Source organism: Paramormyrops kingsleyae, chromosome 13, assembly GCF_048594095.1.
Source record: "Paramormyrops kingsleyae isolate MSU_618 chromosome 13, PKINGS_0.4, whole genome shotgun sequence".
Lineage (NCBI taxonomy): Eukaryota > Metazoa > Chordata > Actinopteri > Osteoglossiformes > Mormyridae > Paramormyrops > Paramormyrops kingsleyae.
In genome coordinates, this window is record NC_132809.1 from 20,281,667 (window position 1) to 20,306,377 (window position 24,711).

Genomic DNA, 24,711 nt, shown 5'->3' on the forward strand with positions numbered 1-24,711 from the left:
ACCAATGTTGAAATTCTTTCCTTGCTAAACCAAATTTTCTGAAGCTCAGTCTCAACTCTCCACTGCTGGGCATAGTTTCTTCAACACATCCTAGCCACCAATTATCATCATATGCAGCCACAACATAACCTTTGCTGCTTGCAGAGTCGAGTGATTCCCTCAGTGTGCACTTACACTGGACCGATTTGCACACCTCACTCACCTCTGACGAATGCAGGGCATTTATTAGCCATATTTACTAGCCAAATGGGCCTTTTTAATAGTATGGCAAGTACAGGTGTCTGCAATGACATTAATGAAGCTTCCATTAAATTTCATTCTAGCATATTTGTAACTTTTTATTTATTCCTTACACCTGTGCTTGTTATACTATTTCATGTCAGTTTGGCTGCCATTAAAAAGGCCCATCAGTGATATGAAACCATGTGACGTCAAGATATCTTAGCAACACCTTAAAAACCAAGGACCAAATTTTCTGGAGATGTCCATGACATTATGCTCTAGCTTTAGTAAAAAATTGTTCAATTTTGAAATATAGGTTTTTTTGTTGAATTTTTAATATTTTAATCAGTTATTACATAGTAATTATTGAAATGGGGATGGCATATTATTTGTACAATCTATAGAGCTGGACAATAGCTATAAAACAGTATGAGGACCATTTATGTGCAGCTTACATTAAGGTAAATATAGCCAGTCAAAGTCATAGCCCCCCTCCTAAAAAAAAAGTTAAAACTTTGTTCGCTTAAATCTCCCTCAATATTGATCCAAGACACACCCAATTTCAGATTCATGAGTTACTCATGTGACCAGATCAGCAAGCCAAGTTTCGTTAAAATCCGTGACGATGAGGTCCGAAAGTGTGGTGATTTGACATGGAATGACCTTGTTGCATTTTTCTGCCTCGTGTCCACTGAGCAATTCCATCATGAAGGGACTTGACCTGGCTGTGCCATGTTACAGATGTCTATATTTTGTTCTTCTTCACCAAATATAATAAATGTCCGGTTATGGGATGGTATCACTACACCGACCTATAGATTGCGGGGAAAATAAATGCAACAGAGTACTTAAATTAGCATCCCTCAGAGAGTGACGAATTGTTGGTTGAGAGAATAATTAAGGGCTGGTGATTTCACTTAAAGGGGAACATTCATTAGAGCTCTGTTCATGTGTCATAGTGTCTTGTATGCATTGAGCCTCACTCCATGGTAACTAAAGAATGGCTAAAGGAACATGTGAACTAGCCATTACTACTGTATATGCATATGTATTTTTAAAGATAGGAACTGGATTGTATTTGAAGAAGGCCTTTGTTTTCATTGCAGGAGGAACTGAACTATGGTCTTGACAATTATGTGATATCGTTAAGAAAGACATCAGTTACAATTATGCGTTTTGCTGAATTAAAAACAGACATTCTGTTTGTATGTATACTAACTGATCCATAATGCAACAGTGTAAGAATCATGAATTGGTAATTGAGGGCTGGGATGCTGGAGCTGAGTGTAGTTTATATTCTATATGGAATTAAAATAATGCAATGAATGCAGTCTATGAATAATAAATAATATGCCTGTGATATTAATGTCACCACCCTTTGTGTTCCTCATTGCCATCTGTGCTTGATGTTTTTAAAATAACCTTCCTCTACCGTACGGGTACAGATTTTACGGATCCAAAACCATCATTTCCAATGAATCTTTGGTGCTGTGGAAAGGTGCTGAATTGTCCAGATAATACTGAAATGCACATTGGGAATTATATGAAGCAGGGCAATTGGTAATATTGGTATTATAATAATTAGATATCAGATCAGATTTCCTTTATTGTCATTTTATAGTGTATTCACATGCATGATAAAATAGATATCACAAGAAATCGAAAAATATCACAATAACTGGAAGGGTGTAAAAATATATAAATAGCTAAATAAATATATTCAAACAGCAGTTGGCAAAGTGTCCAGTGTTAAAGTGTCCAGTGTTAAAGTGACCAGTGTTAAAGTGACCAGTGTTGAGAGGTGAGGTTGAGAAGGGAATGAATGTACTTGTGAGGTGGCACTGGGAGTTCAGGAGTTTAACAGCCAGGGAAAGAAGCTGTTTAGCAACCTGGTGGTCCTGGTTTGGATGCACCTGTATCTTTTTCCAGATGGCAAGAGAGAACATAACCTGTACAAGGGGTGGGAGGGATCTCTGATCATGCTGGAGGCTCTGCGAACGCGGCATTGAGGGGTAAGTCTCCAGCAGAGAGGGGAGGGGAAGACCAATGATCTTTTCAGCTGTCTTCACTAGCCTGTCCAGTTGGTGCTGTTCAGTCACTTTATAGTTACTGAACCAGAAAATGATGCAGTAGGTCAGTTCACTTTTGATGGTGGCCCTATAAAAGGTGGTGAGGGATGGAGCGAGAAAACTTGCCCTCTTTAGTTTCTAAAAGGAGTGGAGTTGCCATTGGACCTGCTTGATGATGTCTGTCGTGTTAATGCTTAAGGTCAAGTCTTCTGCCAGGGACACCCCCAAGAACTTAATGTTGCTGACCTTCTCCGCTGCAGCACTATCAATGATCGGCAGAAGATAGTGCTGCAAACGGGCCCTCCCGAAGTTGATTAGCATCTCCTTGATCTTCTTGATACTGAGGACAAGATTGAGATTCCTGCACCCTGCCATCAGCTGTTCCATTTCCATCCTGTATGCCGATTCGCCCCCGTTACTGATGAGACCCCCCATTTTGGTGTTGTTGGCAGACTTCAGTGGAATGGTTAGATCTGTATGCAGAGATAAAGACCTTTTGGTATACTGGTGGGGGTGACCTGTTATTGTTTGGAAACCTTGCCACAAGTACTGTGTGTCCCTGTTATTAGCAAACTAGCTGTTCAGCCTCTGTCCATACAGCCATTTCACCTCCATGTTGATAGACAAGTTGTTCCTCGCTAGTCAATATGCTGCGGTGTCCAAGCCACAGTCAGTCAAGGTTTCTGGTTGTTGTGCTTCTTTAAGGTTTTTACAACAGAAACATTGACTATGCGCTTGTGGATATACCCAGTAACAGCGTCTGTATATTCTTACAAGTCTGTGATATTGTCACATGCCCCACTGTGTGCTTGCAACACTGGAGTAGCCTCCTGTGGCCACACTCTGACTTCCCTAAGGACTGGCTGTTCTTCTTCTTGTTCTTGAGTCTGTATGCAGCCAATAGCATAACAATTAGGTAGTTAGAGGGAGGGCAGCTGTTTTGTATGTGATCTTTATGGTTGTGTACGCTTGCTGTGAAATGAGAATTATTTGTGGATTTATTTTAAGGTTTTATTTTTCTGTTTTACATTTTGCATTCATTCAAGAAGGTCTTGCATATACTTCACAAATGAGGTTTGCAGATGTTTTTAAATGTATTTTTTAGGGCTTCGCCAAACCTAAAGCATGTAGTAAATATCTCTGCTCAGATGGTGTGGTGTGTTACATACAATAAAGAAATTATATTTAATAGTAGGCAATTTTTTATGCCTTTTCCTTGTAAAACACCAAATCCTGATGACTGGCTTGTGAAGGCAAGCTGAGAACTTCAGTAAGCTTAGTTCTTGTAGTGGTTTCCGTTAAACATTTAAACTATGCGGACTCAGTTACCACCTTGACCATTATTAGCTGCAATGGAAACATATGAGAAGTGACTGAAAGAAACTGAAGTCCATTTGTCCTCCATTTCGTATTCTCACTTCCAGCTGTGTTCAAACTCAACAGCTAGTACCTCGCACATTCACCGGCATGTTAATATTACCATTAAACTCACATGCCTGTGCTGATCATTTACATTTATTTGAAAGATATCCCAAGTGGTGTACAAGTAAGGTAGATAATACATTAGAAACATACTGCCGTCAAGGATCCAACTCAGGGGTAAAGGGTAACATTTAATTTAGCTGTTTATGGTTTATGGCAGGGGGAGTCCCTATTGGTTATCAAACACAGTTCATGATCTTTTTTGTGGTGTGCTTACATATTCCGAAGCTGGATTACTTGAAGCATTATATTTTATAGACCCTTATTAGTCATCACGTGTTGATGTATTTTAGCTGTCTATAATGATTACCAATAAAGGGTTGCTAAATAAAGCCAGAGGCAACAGTGCCAATGAAAAACTCCCTAGAAGGAAGAAACTTTGGGTGGAACTAGAGTCAATGGGGGGGGACTATCCTCCAGGGGGCAGCAGAGGAAGTCAAAGTAACAAGATAGCAAAAGTTTAATTTATACTGTCCAAATTTTAAGATTTGACTCTCAAAGTGGGGGGCAGGCAGACACTGGCAGGCAGTTGCTGGTGCTGCTTCCGAAGGCAGGAACAGGGCATGTAGGAGAGACGTCACAGGCAGAAGGGCGAGCAGGATGGAGAGACGTCACAGGCAGAAGGGCGAGCAGGATGGAGAGACGTCACAGGCAGAAGAGCGAGCAGGATGGAGAGACGTCACAGGCAGAAGGGCGAGCAGGATGGAGAGACGTCACAGGCAGAAGAGTGAGCAGGATGGAGAGACGTCACAGGCAGAAGGGCGAGCGGGATGGAGAGACGTCACAGGCAGAAGGGCGAGCAGGATGGAGAGACGCCACAGGCAGAAGGGCGAGCGGGCCGGAGAGACGTCACAGGCAGAAGGGCGAGCGGGATGGAGAGACGTCACAGGCAGAAGGGCGAGCAGGCCGGAGAGACGTCACAGGCAGAAGGGCGAGCAGGCCGGAGAGACGTCACAGGCAGAAGGGCGAGCAGGCCGGAGAGACGTCACAGGCAGAAGGGCGAGCAGGCCGGAGAGACGTCACAGGCAGAAGGGCGAGCAGGCCGGAGAGACGTCACAGGCAGAAGGGCGAGCAGGCCGGAGAGACGTCACAGGCAGAAGGGCGAGCAGGCTGGAAAGACGACACAAGTAGTAAGGGTGTCGCAGGCAGCAGGGTAGGCAGAATATCTTGATTTTTTTGGGTGTCTAGGCAGCACAGCCCAGGAGCGGTAGGGGAAATAAAATGAGCAGTTAGCTAAAGTAGGGGAGACTAGAGACAGTGCAACCAGTTAGGTGAGTGCAGTATGTAAGCTCCGGCAGATATGGCTGTGGCAGCATAAGTAGGAGGGAGAGGCAGGTGGGAACGTAGGTGCAGGGGGTCCTTAACCAAAAATAAACTTGTGTCAATGTCGGATTGAAAGTCTATGAAATGTGCAGTTATGCTTACATTAAATATTAACCATGCCATAATTCCAGTTAACAGGCTGGCCATGTGAAACAGCGTTGCTTTCATTTGTTGCATTGTGTGTGTTTCTGTTAATATGATGGATGGACGGCTGATTGGAAAACAAGCATCAGTTACAATTTCTTTCAATGTAAATGACCTATGTTCCGCTATGGTCACCTTTTGTCATTTTTAAGTTGCGAGTATTACTTTAATGTTACTATAAACTGGGATAGAACCAACAAAACTCCCTTGTTAATGTAGCTAAGGTTTACTGGAACTGGGTTGTAAATCGGGTACAAGCACTGTAAGCAGAATATGCAAAAAAAAAAAAAAAAACGTGTTTCCTTTTCGATGTCCATTCTAAGATCATGAGAGGCTGGATCTACCGTGAACATAACGAGATAAGTTGCGTAACCATATGTTAAGTGGCAGACATAATTAAAAATAAGGAGAGGTTTTTTGCACCAGCATGGGGCATGGGAGTGTGTCCCTCAGCTTTTCTCTACCCTGAGCTTGTGGGCGTTGCCTGTGGTCTCTGTGGTTTGCTCGCAAAGGCTGCCTCAGCTGGCTGTCGGGAAAACGGCCGGTGTGCCTCTCACCACACAGTGGCGTGTTACTGGCAGCCTCGGAGCAACAGTCTCACAGCTCCATTCTGGCAGCACGACTCCCAAAGAACCGTCACATGAATGCGTTACTCAACGTGGCCATGCTGGAACTCCCCTTACATCTACCCATCCACCCTCTGCAAAATGGGTTAGAACATTAGCATCTCTAGCTGTGTGTTTCCTATCTGCCAGTGTAGGCAGGTGGAGAGAAGCAGTGAAGGCTGTGGCTTTGCTGCTTTCACGCACTGCACATGTGCTGCCGGCCGCATCTTGTGTGACAGCAGCTGCGCTTCAACTCGGCTGCTGGCATTGAAAGGCTTAAAGTTTCGCTTTGTTCATAACAACGGCTAAAATGTAGCACGATTCAAACATGACATGTGCTTGGCAGGATGCAGGATAGATCTACTACAGCAACGGCAGGCAATTTGGATTAATGAGGTTGTTTATCTGCAACATAACCCACACACCCAAATTACTCTTTCATAATTCTTATATGCATGAGTTGGATGGATATTCATCCGTTTATACAGGTACTGAACAGCAGGAGAAAAATAAGCAAATGTCTGTGTGGCTCTGCCAGACCCATGTTAGAAAGCAGCCGGCCTGGGAGCAGAGACACCAGGGGCCCCAGGCTGTGTGCAGTGTGGCCAGCCGGCCCAGGTACCGTCAGAGACGTCAGGAGTCAGCAGCTCACGTTCAACATGCACAGCCAGTAGATGGTCCTACGGGTATGGAAGGTGTCTCTTCTTTTTGGAAATTGTTAGTGTAAGGGCTGTAAACTACGAGATCTGGTTAATCATTTTTGTCGTCTGTGGCATCGTGTTACTGTACAGTGACTGGTGTCCTCTGGCCATTATCATGAAGGTGAGGGTTGCAGCCACTGCATTTTTATAATTAACTTGTGATTCTGTAACCGAGGAATACAAAGGCTAAAATACTCTGCACAGGGAGTTTAATCACCCATTAATTATAATTTGCAATTGACGGCACTCAGTAAAGTCACTATATCTTATATCTTCTACATCTGTGTGCACCTTTTTGCATGCACTGAAGAATGATTGTGCTCCCTTGTGGTGCACCTCTGTGTGACAGCCATGGCGGGCATGTGCACTTTTGTGTCTGGGTGTGTGCACCCGCCTGTCTGTGCACAGGTGCAAATCCATACATCTGGACAAATTTAGCTACATTTTGGGATCAAGTGTAATTTAGCTTCTTTGTCTGTGGTTAGGGATTAATCACAATAGAATGGGGGTCAGTGGAAAGTCTGTGTAACTATAACCCTTACATGTGTGTGTGTGCGTGTGTGTCTGAGTGCACGTGCTGTGCTACAGTAGCTTATGGAGGAAATGCACTCTGCCTCTAGCTGAAGAGTCATTTTCACTCAACCTCTCGTATCTGTCACACCCCCCCCCCCCTCTCCAACGAGTCTGTTACACACTGGGTTGCGTCAAAATCTCCACCTCAAGGTTCTCTCTCTATCTCTCTCTCTGCCTGTTTCACTCGTCTTGCTTAGAGTCTTTCAGGGTTTACTGCTGTACCAGTTGTTTCAGGGTGGACAAAAAAGAAGAAGATTTGGATGTTAATCTCCCATCCCATCTCAGGTCGTACTATAGCAATGAGTTTCATTTTCATTTCTGTTGCTGTTCTTTTTGTGCTTTTCTGTGGAATGCAGTACTGTGCTGTTTGACTTGGTTTGGTTTGATGGTCCAGCTTGTGAGAAGGATGGTGCCTAATTTAACGTTATGCATCGGAGCAGCTAGTTTGAGTAAATTATTCTGATTACCGCTCCCCTTGTTCTTGTGTTTTGTTTTTGTGGAATGCAGTACTGTAGCTTTAGTCAGTTGCAGGTTGAAGGTTCAGCCTGTGAGATAGATGTTGAACGATTTAGTGTGTTTCTTCAGGGCACTTATCTTCTTAGCTGCCGGGGAGTACCTGGAGATAAAAGTTTTTTGACTCAGGCTCAGGTTTGTTGACATGAGACAGACATTGTGAAAGGACAACCAATGCACATTTTCTCACTTTGTACTACTTATCATGAATACTGTGTCCTCGTTTTTCTTTTCAGCAAATAATTAACCCGATGGTTAATTATTTTGGCCCATTTTGCCTTATTTACATTTACTACTCTGTTTCAATCAGGCTAAGAATTTACTCAGAAGGCATAGCATGTGGTTACACTGTTATTACATTTTAAAATGTCTGCTGCTGATAAAAATAATTTTGTGACGTCCCTTTAGTGTGACAGAAATCAGTGTTTTGTTGTACCTCACATCAGTGATTATCGCAAATAAACACACACACACACACACACACACACACACACACAGGTTTATAATTGTATCCTTGTAGTGGATTCTCAATTAATTTCTATGGGCAAACCTCTATATTCAACATGATGACCTTAACCCCCCACAACATCAAAGTAACAAGTTTTTATCACATTGTGGAGGACATTTGGTCCCCATAATGTACAGTAATATAAATCTATTCCACACATACAAACACACACAGAGACACACAAACAAAAGGAAGGTCCTGTATCCCACAATGACATTTGTTTTCAGAGACTTGTAAAAGGCTGACCGTCTCGTGTGCTTATGCAAAGGAATTTTGAGCTGCTGGGCCTCAGCCCCCAGGGAACGTGCCTCTGTCTGTTTACTTTGAGCTGTGTTGAAGAAATGGGTGACGGACAGAGTCTCTAGCACTGCTTCTCTAGAATAAACAGCGATATTCTCCAGGGGCAGCAGGCAAGATTATTTCGGTGGCTCAATGTACAGCTTTTACTTTGTTGTAAGTGATGCTTGTAATCGGTTGGGTATTTTTTGCTTAATAAAACAATGTATAATAGGCTCAGAATTATGAAAAACCTTTGAAGTGTGGAAAAATCACTATTGCTAAGTTCAGAGTAACCATGAAAGATTAATTATTTTGTTGTAAGAAATCGATTCCCTGTTTGTGTCAAAATTGTCAGCAAACCAGAGATTGAAATTGCCCATAACTATACTGTTGCATATTATATTGATTACTAATGCCTCCATATATTACTGGCGGAATTAAGAAAAAATGAAGTATATAGGCCTTGTATAGATATGTATTTATACATGTCACTGTCATTAATTAGCACAGTCGAGTATATTCGCTAACGCCTGTGCTTCTTTTTGCACACTCAACCTCCTTCCCACTCCTCAGTACTTCATTAACAATTAAGGAAACAGTATTACTCAGAACTGTTTTATGCCCAATTGATTTCAAATCCTGGGAAAAAAGGAGAGTGGGAGACAAGGCAGCGTCCCAAACCGCAGCGGCCCGAACCACAGCGGCCCGAACCTCAGTACCCCTGTCCCCAGAGACAAGGCAGCGTCCCAAACCGCAGCGGCCCGAACCTCAGTACCCCTGTCCCCAGAGACAAGGCAGCGTCCCAAACCGCAGTGGCCCGAACCACAGCACCCCTGTCCCTTGAGACAAGGCAGCACTCTGAACTGCAGCGCCTGCCCCTGAAACCGCTCCCCAAATTCATAATTCATAAAATTTGTTTGATATACCTCCTCACTGTTTACTCTCAAATAATAATTCCAGCATGCCTGGTGTTCAACAGGGCTTATGCATTACATTCCCACCATGACCATTCTTGGTGTGTAAGAAACCTCTCCTGTATTCTGCATCTTACTCTCTATATACGTAATCCTGCAGTCAGCATTTGTTTTTGTTGGATTTGAAAATGTGTATTTGTCTCATTTCTCATATTAAAGGGCCATTTTCCGTTGTGTAAGCTCAGATTTGTCAAGTCAGGTGGGCTTTACACTTAAAGTGCAAAGCACAGGACAGAGCGACACTCTTGTCAGCTCACATCCTTTGTCCAAGAATGAAAAGATGCTGGAGCTGATCTGCATTTCACAAAGGTACTGGACTCTCAATGGGTCCATGCATGTTTTTATTCATAATCATGACAACAGTAAAGGGCAGTGACTTGTGGGTAGACTTACCCAAATTTAACCAAAATTTAAAATAAGTACACATCAGGATATTCTGAATAAATTCTGAAGGTATTAGTCCTTTCAGGTGAATAGGTTAAGCTCAATGAGTGGCATACACTCCCTCAAAGCAGCCTCACTGAGGGCCTGCAAGGCCTAAACGAAAATGTGTGGTTAATCAGATGCCCCTTAACAAGGCATTTCTAAATTATTCCTGCTTTACATCATATCAGCTCAAAGCTATGCTGCGAAAAAACACCCTCTCAAGCGATGCCTGGCCAATAGATCATTCTCAGTAAGCAGTTTTGTACAGGGCAAAGGTTCACAGACTTGTTTTCAGTTCTTTGTTTGTCAGGACCTTATTTGGTTAGAGTGCCTTATGTTCTGCTTTTAATCAGGCCCACATAATGCCACAGATGCCGAAAATCTTCATATGCCCCCGATGGAAATCTCTGCCCGTGAACCCTTTATTCATCGTGCCACTAATTTGAGGCCTGAGTTCTCCACTTGTCACCATGGTAATATCACTTCTTCTGGTGACAGGTAATGGCTCCAGGTTCAGAATGACTAACAAGAAAGAAAGTGTGGTGGGGATTCAGTAATCGGCAGGAAAACGTGGGAAGCGACAAGTCATTTGTTACGTATGTTGACAGTAGGTTGCTCACCTGATGTTCACAAGCAGGAGTCAAGAGTCTTAATCACATGTTCCTCTGTATAGTTAACTGAGTGCCGTGGGCTGCAAGCTGTTCGTATTGGAAGATTTGCTTGGGTTAGTATTAGAGGTCTGTTTGGAGTGCAGGGTTAGCTTGCCCTGTCACCGGTAGACCCCACCCCCCAGTTCTCATTGGGTATCAAAGGGCCTGTGATCTCTGGTGCCAATGTGATTTATGTTCCTGCCACCTACCCAGTATAGTGACAAAAACATAACTAGGAAAGCACAACCCATGAACACTAGTGGCCTTGTTTTTCTCATCCTAGTCAAACTCTATGTAAATAACATGCTTGTTTTTGCATTTATGCTGAACAATATAAGGCTGTGAGGCCTATTTAAATATCAAATCAGCACAAGAGCCATACCCACACCGCCTGCTAGTTAAAGTGTGATAGTATCCCAGCACCGTAGACATCCATCGATCCATAGATTTTCTGAAATCACTTATCCTATTCAGGGTCATAGGGGCTCAAGAGCCTGTCCCGGAGGCTATGGGTGCAAGGCGGGGAACAACCCACGATTAATTAAATCCAGTAAATAAAGGTCTATATACAAAGTACATAAGTACATCCTTGGTTCTAAATGCATAGCACTATAGTGTGATACTGATCCAAACCTGTAGCGCCTTTCCATCAACACACAGTATGTCATGTTAGCATGTTAGCTTTCCGCAGCTGGTTGTTGGTACAGATGTGTCAGTGTCAGTTCTGTGGCCCTGCACGAGGCAGTCTCTGCCATGATCTTCAGGTTTAAGAAGCCACCGGACGTCCATGTGATTGCTAACTGATGCATAAATTGATAAGCTGTCTTCATTCAGCTGAATGTGGGAAGGTGGACAGTCATAGCCTCACTTTTAATACTTCACTGGATGCGTAGTCTCTTTGTATGCAGCTGAAATGGTGGCTTTTTATTGCAACAGCTGTAGTGCTATGTGAGTATTTCCAGACGATGGCAAATCAGCAGACAGCTATGAGTCTGACACAGACCTGAGTATAGCTAGCCAATAGCTACAGTCATCAGAAATATCAATTCTATCTGGAGGTTGCCAAATGCAGTAATTTTCTCTCACCACTCCTGTGTGATCGGCATTAGTGTCATGAAGAAACGGCTCTATTCACATTCTGATTGTGCCGTAATAGTTCTTGACACAGTTCTGAATGGATATTTTAAATTTGTGTTTGTCTAAAGTCCATCATTTGCTGTGGCGGGTGGTCAAACAGCAAGAGCACAAACTCATAAATGCAAAACGGTGGGTGCAGGTGTTAGCAATGTACTAATATAAGCTGCCAATGTAAATGTCGTGTTGCCCAGGCTTTGGGATGCTGTGTCCCAGTGGATCTGCACCAGTGCATGGGCCTGCATTGTTCCAGCTGCTTAGTCAGTGTCTCCCCCCCCCCATAATGGTACATGGTGCTGTTTCCTAGCCTAATCTGGATGAGCTCATTGCATTACAAATTGAGGCTGGTCACTCCATAACAGCTCTGAGCTCATTTTATTGTGATTTTGCTTCCACCTGGTTTGGTCTGTCCTTCCACATGGTACTGGTGGTTTTCTGAGCATGAAGATCAATGTGACAGCCATACAAAGCCTTTTTGGAGCTGTTCAGTGTTGTTTACAAATTATTTACTTGGCAGGTAGTTAGTGCTGCTGAATTTCATTTGGGATAAAGATTTCACACAGTTATTCTGTGTGCTGTGTGGGCATAGGCCATATGTACAACCATATTAAAGCAAATGTTGCCATTCATTATTTTTTTCCCATTGTCATTCTGTTCTCTGGAACAAATGCATCTTACCAGTGCTTCAGACCACACATGAGACACGCATGCAAATATTCATGACAGCATTATGCAGAGGCACATAGTGAAATAGCAGAACTGAGAGCCCTGTACCCAAACCCTCCAGCATAAGCCTGAACATGCACAGCAGTAAAGCACAGGCAGCATTAAAGTCATTTTCAAAGAGGGCGTATTGGTGACATTCAGAACAACGACTGAAACTGTAACTATCAATGTGTCAACCTGCAAGTCAGAGTTATTTAATGGCTGAGAGTAACAAGTAGTAACAATGGCTTAGTATGGTAAGGCAGTAAGTCTCATGTGCATGAGTCTTCTTTTAAAAGCCATTTTTACATGTGCAGTACTGTGCAAAAGTCTCAGACAGTCAAAAATGTTTAACTGATCTTCATGTTGATGTAAAACAATGATATTATGTTTGTCAAGGTATGCAAAACCTCACTGCAGTAGTTGCAATAACCCTAAAATACACCCATGTGTTTTTGACTCAAGTTCTACCCCACCATGTTTGGCTAATCAAAACCTCATTGAGTTATTTAACTAACTAAACTAATTGATCAAGCTGCTGGTGAAATTCAACAAATGCACGGAATGGCTGAGTGTTCCTGAGCAGAACTTTGGGAACTGAAGTAGCATTCATCTAGCCATCCATATATCGGTAATTTTTTGGAGAACAGAAGACATTTTAATGTTAAATAATGTTAACTTGTTCTGGGTAAATACCCAGATAAATAGCTTTACAACTTTTTCTTTGACTGTCTAAAACTTTTTCAATAATACTCTATGACTGTGAGCATTATCTGACATTAGATGGCTTCAGCATACAGCACGTGTAGCACATTAAGTTCAGCAAGCAGGGTTCATCAATCTGCGTGATAACAGCACCTGTTCGATGTGATGAGATGACAGATAAGCATGGTGGATCTGTTCCAGAAGGTTGCAGTAGGGTCATGTGATGGGTATGAGGGGCAGCCTGCAGTGGCACTGCCCGCCCGCTGAACCTGCAGCCAAATCCGGCCACCAAATGCCCAGTGTGAAAGCAGCCACTTATTGTGTTAAAAAATAATTTATTTCAAATTACATTTTAAAAATGTTCTAACCTTGAATCATGTATTTATGTATGATTTGACAGTTTGGCTGTCAAACTGAAATCACCTTTGCATTTAATTTTTTAATGACCTATTATGATTTAGCCACGCATGGAAATGTGGCCAACTTAATCAGGAACACTATGTAGGAAAATACCAAATCGTGATTTGGTCGGTATGAGTGTCAAAATGAAGTTGAAGCCCAGTCAACTTTATGGTAATAAGCTATGATGCAGTTTGGCAGCAACCAATCAGAATGTAGAAATGCTCCACTAAAGAGTTCCACAAACATGCAAACTTTTGTTCCGACCAAACATTTCCCAAGCACAATAGAGGGGAAACTGTATGGAATACCATCCGGGTATAAACCCTGAGACAAAATACGTCACCACACAGCATTCTTATCCTCTAGATATGGTAAAAATGCCCATGTTTAAGTGGCATAAAATTACACGTTTTAAACTCCCACGTAGACATGCATTTTTATACTGCGTCACCTCGGTATATCAAAAAGGTATTTCAGTACTGAGGTATACCTAGGCTTTTCGATTCAGTCTGTAATAATTAAATTTGTTGTCATATGATAATACTTAGGCTTTTAATCATAATCAGTTACACTTCCAAAATTTCAACGAAGAGGTTTATTGTTTTGTCTGATACACTGAATCATATGTCTGCCTTGGAGCATTTGAATTGAAAGGAGCAGTATCAGAGTGGGAATGAATTTCTGACCAGGAGTTTAGGCCCCTGTGCACTTTTAACAAGATTTACATGCAAATGTGTCATGCATCTGATATTAAATGTTGGTTACGTATGTAATCGTGGTTCTATGACTGAGTGGAAGGCCACCAGGGCAGTGCTGAAAGCTTCCATCCGCACTTTATCGGGAATTGAAGTTGTCACGCAGAATTGCCACCTCATGACCTATGATGTGTCCCAGCATATATAAGCGCAGCGTACGTGTCATTATGGTCTCATGGTCATTCTCGCGCATTCCAAGTGACCAATCAACCTGAAATTCATGTGGATGAAGTCCACATAGCTGCAGCACAGATCTCAGAAAGGGGAACACCCCTGAGAGCTGCCCAAGGTGTCACCAGAGCACGTGTCCAGTGACAATGAACATGGGGCACTGCACACCATACGGGCCTGCATGCTGTGGCAATTGCTTCCACAACCCAATGTGATAAGCGCTGCTTAGACAGGGGGGAGTCCTTGCTTGCACCACTAAAGCAAACAAATAACTGGTCTGAGGTACGAAAAGCCTCAGTCCTATAAATGTAGGAATGCAGTGACTGAACTGGACACAGCTACAGGTGAATGTCAGTATAGCAGTCAACACAATCAGATGATTAACAAACTATGGGACAGAACCTTCTGCAAGAACCCTGGATTAGGTCACAGTGAGACAGAAGGGCATGCAACTCACTCACCCGACGAGCAAAGGGAAAAACAGTTTTAAAAGACAACCACTTAATGGGTTCATATAGGGGTCCCAAGTCCCATGATGGGCTTTGCACACCACGGGAAGGGTTAAGTTGATTCACCCTTTTCAGGAAGGCCATCACCAGCCAGTGGGACCCAAGTCAGATACTATCACCATAAGAATGGTGGACCGCCAAGGTCGCCATATATACCATGAGAGTAGATTAGGATGTGGAAACCTGTAGAACAGAGCAGCATAGAGGGTCAATGCTGCATTCAGCACACCAATCACTAAATGTTTTCCACCTGTTCAAATACAAATCGGTATTTATTCCGCATGTGTACTCAGAACAGTGTTTACGGGCTCCGTCTGAGCAGACCAGCAGTAGCCTTGAATTCCCAAGGGCCAAACCCACAGCTTTAGGCATTTGGGATGAGGGTGTTGAATCCTTCCCTCCATTTGAGTCAGCAGATCGGGTGCCCGGCCAGTCGTGGGCCAGAGCATCCCGACGCAGTGACACCGGTTCGTCCATCATTTAAAAACATCTGGGGCAAGAACCTGCTGCTGGCCCAGAACAGTCAGTGAGCCTAACCATGTTTTTTTGAAGAGGTGGATGAAGGATGAGAGCTCTGACGCTGAGGTGGATGGGCAGGCCTGTGCACAGTCTTAAAGGCAGTGTGTTTAAGATGGGAAGCAGGAAGACTGGGGGACAATGTGAAATGGGGTGCTGTTCTGACATGGGGGGAATGAAATTCTGAGACAGACAGATCAAGGGCCTCCTGTGCTGCTGGTCCAAAGATTCTCCCAGGTGCCAAAGGGAAATGCCTTAAATTGTTCCTGCACGCTTCAGGCAGAGGAGATTTGGCTAACAACACTTGGCATCAGGCCTTCACCAAGGTACCCAAGAGAATGCCACACTGGTTGGCGATGATGCCCATAGATTGTAGTGCCAGCTATAGGAGCTATAGGACTGAGCAGAGAGAACATCACTGCCTGAATCCTCTGGAATTGCACTTGACACCGGTACTGGAGACACAGTAATGTGACACAGTAATGTCTGTAGAGCACAAAAAGTCATCCGACATGAACTCCATACCAGTCATTCACACCTGTTGCATGGTCAGCGGCATAATAGTATACTCAGGACAAGGGTCAGACAACACCTCCCGGAGATGCTCCACACCGGGGAAATCCAAGCAACAGGTATAACTATCCACAACCTCTATTACAGTAGGTTAGGGCATGTAGAGCACCTAGCCGAGCTCATTGTGTAGGAGGGGAGGCGCCCGGCAACATAATAGGAGAAAAAACCCAGGAGAAATACTGTACTACAATACGGTAATACTTGGGAACATTTGATAAATGTTTGATAGTCTGGTCAATGTAGCTGACATTGTTTGTATTTTATAGTACTATTATGAGTTTCTTGTCATGTTTGGAAAAAATAGAGACTATGATACATGGCATATCAATAACCAGAAAGTAATATGTCTGTTAGACTTTTACATTAGTGATATGCTAATAAGTTAATATGAGCAACTATGAAAACAACACTTTGATGGACTTTGATGTTTTTTGATCCAACTAAATACGTTTTACTGTAGCATTTGCCAAAATTAGCAGTTTTGTAGTGAGAAATTAGCATTTCGTGGTAGGGTCAGAAGATTATACATCCAACCATTGACATGAGAAGGCTATAATTATTCCTTCTCTAACAACTCCAACTCTATTTTCTAAATATTTCAACACCACACGCTGTATTTAGTTTGTGACACTGGAACATTGAAGTAGCTGGAGTCAGATATGTGATGAAATATGCGACATCATGTTTTCATCATTGACATGGTTTAAAAATGGAAAGTGTAAAATATATAGATGGGAAACCAAGGAAATTTCTCTTGAATCCCAGTTAAAAAATATTCTGAACATTGTTTACCAGTATTTTTTGGTATTTTGACACAATTTTTCACATAAATATTTTTGATTTTCTGATCTGATCTGTTTTTAAGTTAACCTTTTGTAGCAGTCTGACAGTGAAGATGAGGGAGAGTATGTGTGTGTGTGTGTGCGCGCGTGCGTGAGTGTGACATGAAATGTGAGTGCACACAGGTTTCCTGCTGAGATGAGCGTGTAAGCGACAGTGAGGCATTTGGTGGTATGACCTTTTTCATAAAGAGTGACAAAAAGACATCTGCCATTTCGTGTTTTACCGTCCGGTGCAAGTGCAGAGACTCCAACTGTCAGAGAAAAGGCAAGCCTCTGTTTTATTGATGTTTTGGCTGAGGTTTATTTGTCCCGAGATGCATTGTGTTTCGTTGTGTTTCACAGCACATAGGGAAATGTGGGGAACGTTAGTGCTGACTTAAAGCGAAACCCACAACTACTGTAGTAGTATACCATGAACATTCAGAGGTTCATCTGACCCACCGTCTTGCTGCAGGTCTTGCCATCTCCTCTTGTGACAAATGGGCAGCACAGCATGAGGCTTTAGTGACATGTCTCTGAGTCCGTCTCTGAAGCCCTTTACCACACTGATAGTTTATTTTACCTCCTCTATACCTGTACCATGTATAGAGTAGCTTATTTTAACAGTGTACAACAAGTCAGAATGCCATTTAGCAATATCAGAGACCCTTATCAAAAAGCAAGATTTCTTGCTTACCTGGCAAACTTGTCAGATTTAATTTTTCCCAGCTTAAAGGCCTTCATTTTTGTTCGTTGACAATTAGCCCAGACTACCTTAAATCTGACAAATCCATCCGCTTAAGTAGGAAATCCTGCTTACCGAAACTGGCGCCAGTTCTAGCCAGGATTAATTGTTTGCCATTGTTAGCAATAATAGTGGATAACAACACATTATGCGGTATATTGACCATAAAAACACCATAGGAACACGTCCACAGATAGAGGTTGGACAGTACTGTGTGTACGACTGATTTAATCAGCCACAAATAAGACATAAGTGCTAATAAACCACATAAGACTACTGCTTTAACTTCTGTTGCTAAAGGGCGCAGCCATCTTGAATTTTTAGCTCAGGGATGTATCGATTCCTCCGAATTCACAAGTCGTGTTCCAGTTGAAATTTCTTACTAGGAACTTGGAGTTTACTTAGAGTTATGAGTTCAAATGGAATGCAGCATTATTTTACTTCCGTAATACCACACCGTTAGCTTATTTAACCTCCTCTATACCCTATTGATAGCTTATTTAACCTCCTCTATACCCTATTGATAGCTTATTTAACCTCCTCTATACCCTATTGATAGCTTATTTTACCGACTTTATACCTCAATGGTAGCTTATTTTACCTCCAGTATACTACACCAATAGCTTATTTGATCTCCTGTATACCCCGCTGATAGCTTAACATCCTCTACATCACGCTGATAGCTTATTTTGCCTCCTCTATACCACACTGATAGCTGAACTTGGAATGTTACATAAAGAACACATCTAATATCCCTTCATCCAAGTTCCATCTATCCCTTTCATGTGACCTCTCAACCACGTGACTCCCTCATCAGCAGGCAGTGAATGCTCTCTCTCCCTTGGATACAGTCCCCTCTCTGTGGCACCTTATTATTCACCCCCCATCCCAAGTGCCTCTTTCCTTTGCTGGTGTTTTTTTCCCCCATTTTCATTATAGAATAAATAATGTGGCAGATGGGGGGGGGGGGGGCGTCCTGTAGACATGTGACACCGAACTGATAAAGGGAGAGCATGATCCTGGGATAAGGGGCCCTGACTCTGCAGATCACTATTTCAGTTTGCTCTCTTTCCCACACCCACACAAACATACACTTGACCAGAGCCAGGGTAGAGTTGACCCAAGCTTGTAGCGTGCCCTCACAATGCGCTGCCAGTGTGCAGGCTGGGAAAGCTGCTGAGGTTTCTCCAAAAATGGCAGCTTTCTCTCACACGCGAGACACAGGCTGCCATTACATAAGTGACCTTTTACTCAGAAGGCAGGCAAGACAGCAGCTGGCTGCAGTTAGCAAGTGGCACTGTCCCCTCAGCACTGTGGTTAGCAAGCAATGCTGTCCCCTTGACGTTATGGCTAGCAAGCGCCGCTGTCCCCTCGGTGCCATGTTTGACGAACACAGCTGTCTCCTTGGTGCTGTGTTTAGCGAGCACCGCTGTCTCCTTGGTGCTGTGTTTAGCGAGCACCGCTGTCTTCTTGGTGCTGTGTTTAGCGAGTGGCACTGTCCCCTCTGCGCTGTGTTTAGTGAGCTCCGCTATCCACAGCGAGCACCACTGTTCCCTCAATGTTATGATTAGCAGACCTACCGACCTGCACGCATTTTGCGTAGCAGGCACGCATTTTGCGTAGCAGGCACGCATTTTTACACCGAAGTACGCCGGTACGATTTGTTACTCTAAAGTACGCAAAAAGCAGCTGGTCACGCTGACGCTTCTTGCTGGCTGCCGTTTCAGTCTGTTAGCAGGAGGGGCGGGGCTGCATACACAGCTCAGGGCGCCTTGCGAATGTCTCACACAAACACTCTACTCACAAATACGCCCGCGCCCTCGAGACAATAAAAGGACGAGAATAGCGATAGTAAACGTTAGGAGTTGAGGAGAAATACGCACATTACTCGCAACTGACACGTTAGGCGCCGTCCAAACGGCAAACCGCCCGGCGTTCGTGAAAGCCGCTGGACGGGTGAGTATTATATTGAAAGTTATATTGCCGTTTTACACCAAAAAAGGCACCCCCCTTTATCAGATTAAAATGATACTAAAATACAGAGCGAACGGAACTGTAGCCTGATCTGGGAAGAAAAAACACACGCGCACTACACACATAGGTCCGTTAGTTTGATTGAAGGACCATTCAGCCAATCATAGCAAATATATCAGCTAGCGTCAGTGACGAGGGAACGAAAGCTGCTCCTTTTCGAAGTTGGCAACGTACTGTCGTGTTCGATTTGAGAAGAACAGTTTTTTTTTTTAAAGCAAATTTTGTTGCTTTGACAGTATAATTTGCATCATTTTATTTGCATAGTGTAGATGTAAAGAAAATGCAGGAAGTTATATATAATTATATAATTGGTATATATAATTGGTCGTAATTATAATTATATTGTAATTTGCTGTGATAATTTCCAGGAGAATTTTACTTACCCATCCCAGAACTACCCCCCTCCCCCCCCCCCCCCCCCCCCCCACACACACACACACACACACACACACATTTTTTTAAAAGCTTGATACGACCCTCGATGCAGATTCTTAAATATGATTGTAGACAGGAAAATATGTTTGATATTTTGAGCTAGGTCCACAGATAACTAAAACTAAAGTAATAAAAAATACAAATGCTTTAATAAGCTAATATTACACAAAAACTTGAGAAATCCACAGGGCATAGAAACTCCTCATTACAGTACATTCTCATATGGTTCTAAGAAAAGTCTGACCAATAATTTCATTCAGATCACGTACTGGCTCACCAAGCCTCACTGTCGCCTATGCACTGTCCCCAGTGAGCGTCACTGTCTCGTCTGGGCTGTGGATAAGGAGTAGTGCTGTCGCCAGTGAGCGCCACCGTCCCCCCAGTGCTGTGGTTAGCGAGCGACACTGCCCCCTCGGTGCCATTGTAAGCATGTGCCACTGTCCCCTCGGTGAAGTGTTTAGGGACCGACGCTGTCCCCTCAAACTTCTGCTTAGCAAGCAGTGCTGTCCCCTCTGCATTGTCCCCAGGGAACGCCACTGTCCCCTCAGCGCTGTGGTTGCCAGGCTGCCAGAAAAAAATGCCTTCCTGTTTATTTACATGTATAGCAAAGCATCCACATCTCAAAATATGCTGACATTGGCATTTGTACCTCCATAAGGTCCAGTGATCAAAATGCAGTATAGTTCTTTATCCAAACCACAAGCTACATGGTGCAAACTTTGCATACAAGACACGTTTATAATGTCCCATTTCCACCTTTTTGGGACAATGAGTGAGAATATTTGTACTTGTATTTACTGTATTTCAGTGATATTCTAAGTAACTCTGAAATTAAATACTGGCATAAAACTGTTTTCTTAAAAGCTCTCATAGAAATACAGACACTTCACCATGTTCAGATCACTACCAACCCCGTTCTTTCATTGGAAAATTAATGTCCTCGTTAATGCGAATTGCCGTGGTGTGAATGTAAGATCAGGCGTCTGCTGACATCAAAGCAAGTGTAAAATTACCTGGCCATAGCATATGAGATGCAGTGATGCATCTGAGCACCAGAGGGCAATTTTTTTCATTCGACAGCTAAGGCTCCAATAAGGTCCGGTATTGATATTTGACCATTAAAATCGCCAGATCACCCATCCCTAATGTAGGGTAACTAGTGATTTTAAATGACTCAGTATAGACTCAATTAAAAAGACCAATAGGATGTTGGGTCACATCTCTAGGTATCAAGGGAGGTGATGCTAAGATTATACAATTCCTTGGTAAAACCCCACCTAGAATATTGTAGGCAGGTTTGGTCACCTTACCTTAAAAAAGATATTGTTGCTTTAGAAAGGGTTCAGCATAAGGCTACAAGAATGAATGGTCTTCGAGGAATGTCTTATGAGAAGAGTTTAGCTAAGCTTAATCTGTTCAGCTTCAAGCAAAGGAGACCAAGGGGGGACGTGATCCACATATATAAGATTCTAACAGGTCTGGATGCTGTTAAACCAAATAGTTACTTTAATATTAGTTCAAATACAAGAACTCGTGGCCATAGGTGGAAATTAGAGGGAGAACGTTTAAACTGGATTTGAGAAGCACTTCTTTACACAGCGTGTAGTTAGAGTATGGAATAGTCTTCATGTTAGTGTAGTTCAAGCTAAAACCTTGGGTAAATCAAAGCTAGATAAGATTTGAACAACTCTGAGCTATTAGTTGAACTCTTCCCAAACGAGCCAGATGGGTTGAATGGCCTCCTCTTGTTTGTAAATTTAATATGTTCTTATGTTCCACTTGTGACTGCAAATGAAAGGCATTAGTTTTGAAGGGAGTGCATATGAGAGGGTGAGCACCAAGCATGTTTCAGAGTAGGCTACGCGGAAGTGCTGTACTGCGCTCATGCTCCAGAGACATTCCTTACCCACTTTCACACCAATTTACTGAGGGCGTCTGACCGCATTTGTCCTATTGGCACTTTGTCAGTAAAGGCTGTATGACTGCAGGTCGTAATGGGAAGAAAAGTCTTGTGTTATCCCGGAAACACACCACAATTGGAGAGCAGTGGTTTCTGTTGTCTCTTGTATTGGCTGAGTGCAGCTTGAGGAACTTGCAGAGTGTTTCTAGAGGTTCATTTATTTGTGCTACGTTTTGACTGGTAGAATGATCGACTATCCAGCAGTTGAAGGAGCAGTACTGCATTACCCAAAATTATGGCCAAAATCCAGTGCTGACTGACTCCTTCTCACACCAACAGCTTCCTCAGAGCATGTGCTAAAGCTTGGCTCCTTCACCTGCTTTACCTCATTGCCATGGATACCTTTTTCCGCCGGCACTTTAAGAGGAAGGAGGAGGGTGGGCCAGACTGCTGCAGGCCTCGCCGGGCCAGTGTGGCAGTGCCCACCAGCAAGGTGCGCCGCCGTTCCAGTGCGGGGCTCCCATCTGCCGGGCTGATGCAGCGCCGTCGCTCGAGCCTGCAGAACCAGGCCATGGCTGCCATCTCTGATACCCATAACCCCAGGGGCCGCCACTTGGCCAAGACTCGCTATGCACGAAGGCGCTCAAGCACGACCACACCCAGGCTGAACCCTCGCTTTGCTGTGCGGCGCAGGCAGGATGCCAGGCCACGCACCATCGATGCCCACCTCCTCGGACCTTCCATGCTGCTGGCCAGCCTCATCCAGATGACTGAAGAGGAAGACGCCACAGTGGGCAGGGCTCAGCGGCCACAGGAGGACCACGAGACCCTTAAATGTAGCCCCCCTCCATCTGACTCAGAAGTGGACAATGACAGCTGCGGCAGCTACGACAGCCTGTCTGGGGAGAGCACGAGTGAGCACTCTGAGCTTGAGGGCGCCACCCGGTGTTGGGAGAAGGAGGTGTCCCAGGCAGTGGCAGTGGAAAGCCTGCAGCCGCGGCCGCTGATCCGTGCCCCCCGCTGCCTGCGTCGGAATTCATCACACCTCCTGCCAGCTGATGCCATCTGTTATCAGAAGAGCTACGACGGGCTGTACGGTCGCTACTATTGTTCCAGTCAACGCCGCCTGTCCACCTTCTCCCAGTCTGGGGGCACCTGGTCCGGCAAGGCTGTGGCTCTGGCCAGCAGGAGGAGCTCTCGGGTGGGCAGGCGTCCCTCGCTCTACCGGAACTGCTCAGCGTGCTGGAAGTTGCCTGCCCGCCGCAGGTCCCTCAGCCCCCTGCAGGGGGCGTACTATGACCCCCAGCTGGAGACATGGAGTGTGTTCCTCGCGTATGTAGACTGTTACTTGCATAAAGCTCAGCAAACCTAGGGATCTGTGTTGCATGTCTATGGGGCCTGATCACACTGTTTATTGGACCTCAGATTCCTTAACAGTAGTGTTTAATTGCATACATTTTATACAGACAGTGCTCAGTTTACACACAAGTGGGTGTCCTGTACACATGCCTAAAACATGCCAAAACAATCCTCCAAAATTATTAAAAGTAGCGTAACTGCCATTTATGTTGTTCTGACCTGCTACGTGTAATATAAAGAAGAACATATTTGAGGATATATGGCATTATATAAAAACTGCATACTTTAAACTTAAAACAGAGAACCTACTGTATAAGCGTATTCCTGGAAACTTACTTCACGTACGTCTGTTCAAAATGTTTGTATTACAGTGAAGGGAACACCAAAATGTTGCTTTTGTTCTTTGGATTCCAAGCATATCTCTCCAGGGAATTTTTCTGTGACAATGCATGAGAATAAATGTAGTCTTATTGTGTGGGCATGGGAGGCCTGGTAGCGTTTGCCAATATTAGTGATCCGAGGGGCTTATGGATTGGTAAAACAGCATCGTAGAATGAGTCTGGTGGTTGATGCACTGTAGTTACCGCATTTAACATCCAGATGTTTGTTGTTTTGAGATGGATGCTAAATAGTGAGGACTTTTAGGGATACACCTATCGGATATTGATCCCACACTAATATTGCTGGATTGGATGCTGGTGACAATGAGGCTGATCAATGAACCAATCTATTCAAGTCAGTTCCATATGTTACTGTATGTTTGCGCCCACGTGCACATACTGTACTACCTCATGGATCAGCAGTGCGGCAGTATACCCATACATTGGGTGAACCTCAATATGTGAACTTGACTATGCTTCTGTTCTCGTGTACATGTTTTACGTCATCTTCCATTGCTGAAGACCAGTTCCAATACTAAGAACATAAGTACAGAGGACGGTAAAATCCTTGGATGTTGGTCTTTCCCTGCCCCAAATACGAAGGTTGCATCCTCACCGAACAAGACTAATCCCATGATTCATTCCACCCTCAAATTCATTCTTGGAAAGTAAGTTAGCAATTCCGGTGTTTCCAAGATCACAAGTATGGTGATCTGTTAGAAGGAACGCTAGCACAGCACAGAGGGAACAAGAAAGTCAGTAGCTTGGAGGTATTTCATGCTTGAAGTTGCTAAGCCAACAAGTTCTGGGCTACTTGCAATATCTACAAAGCCAATGTTTCGAAGGGTGATGGTAACACTGCAAATTATAACACAACTAACTTATGGTGGCTTGGTGTCGTGTATAACTGAATACAGTATGTAATAGTAGCAAGCTTGGGCGATATCTAGTTTTTCATAGTGTGCAGACATTACACCCCGGTATAAGTTATTTCAATGGTAGATTGGTGCCTGCGGTTCATGAACGCTGTGGCCTACAAACAATTTGGTTCATGACCAAAAATTTTGTGAGAAAAATGTAGCGCCGGCTAGTGTAGCA

General features: G+C 43.7%; 1 protein-coding gene across 6 annotated transcripts in view; it reads left to right on the top strand.

Annotated features, from left to right (window-relative positions):
* LOC111846646 (diacylglycerol kinase zeta-like) overlaps positions 1–24,711 on the top strand; it is a 106,241-nt gene that overhangs the window by 30,722 nt on the left and 50,808 nt on the right. For 4 of the 6 annotated variants that reach the window (XM_072698375.1, XM_072698373.1, XM_072698372.1 and 1 more), the window contains one exon: positions 22,214–23,206. The exons of 1 other annotated variant lie outside the window; for it this stretch is intronic. In XM_072698375.1, the coding sequence (XP_072554476.1) occupies positions 22,214–23,206 (993 nt within the window). Of the gene's footprint in view, positions 1–7,253; positions 7,405–22,213; positions 23,207–24,711 lie in introns of those variants that run through there. One more of the 6 variants, XM_072698376.1, reaches the window with a different exon arrangement.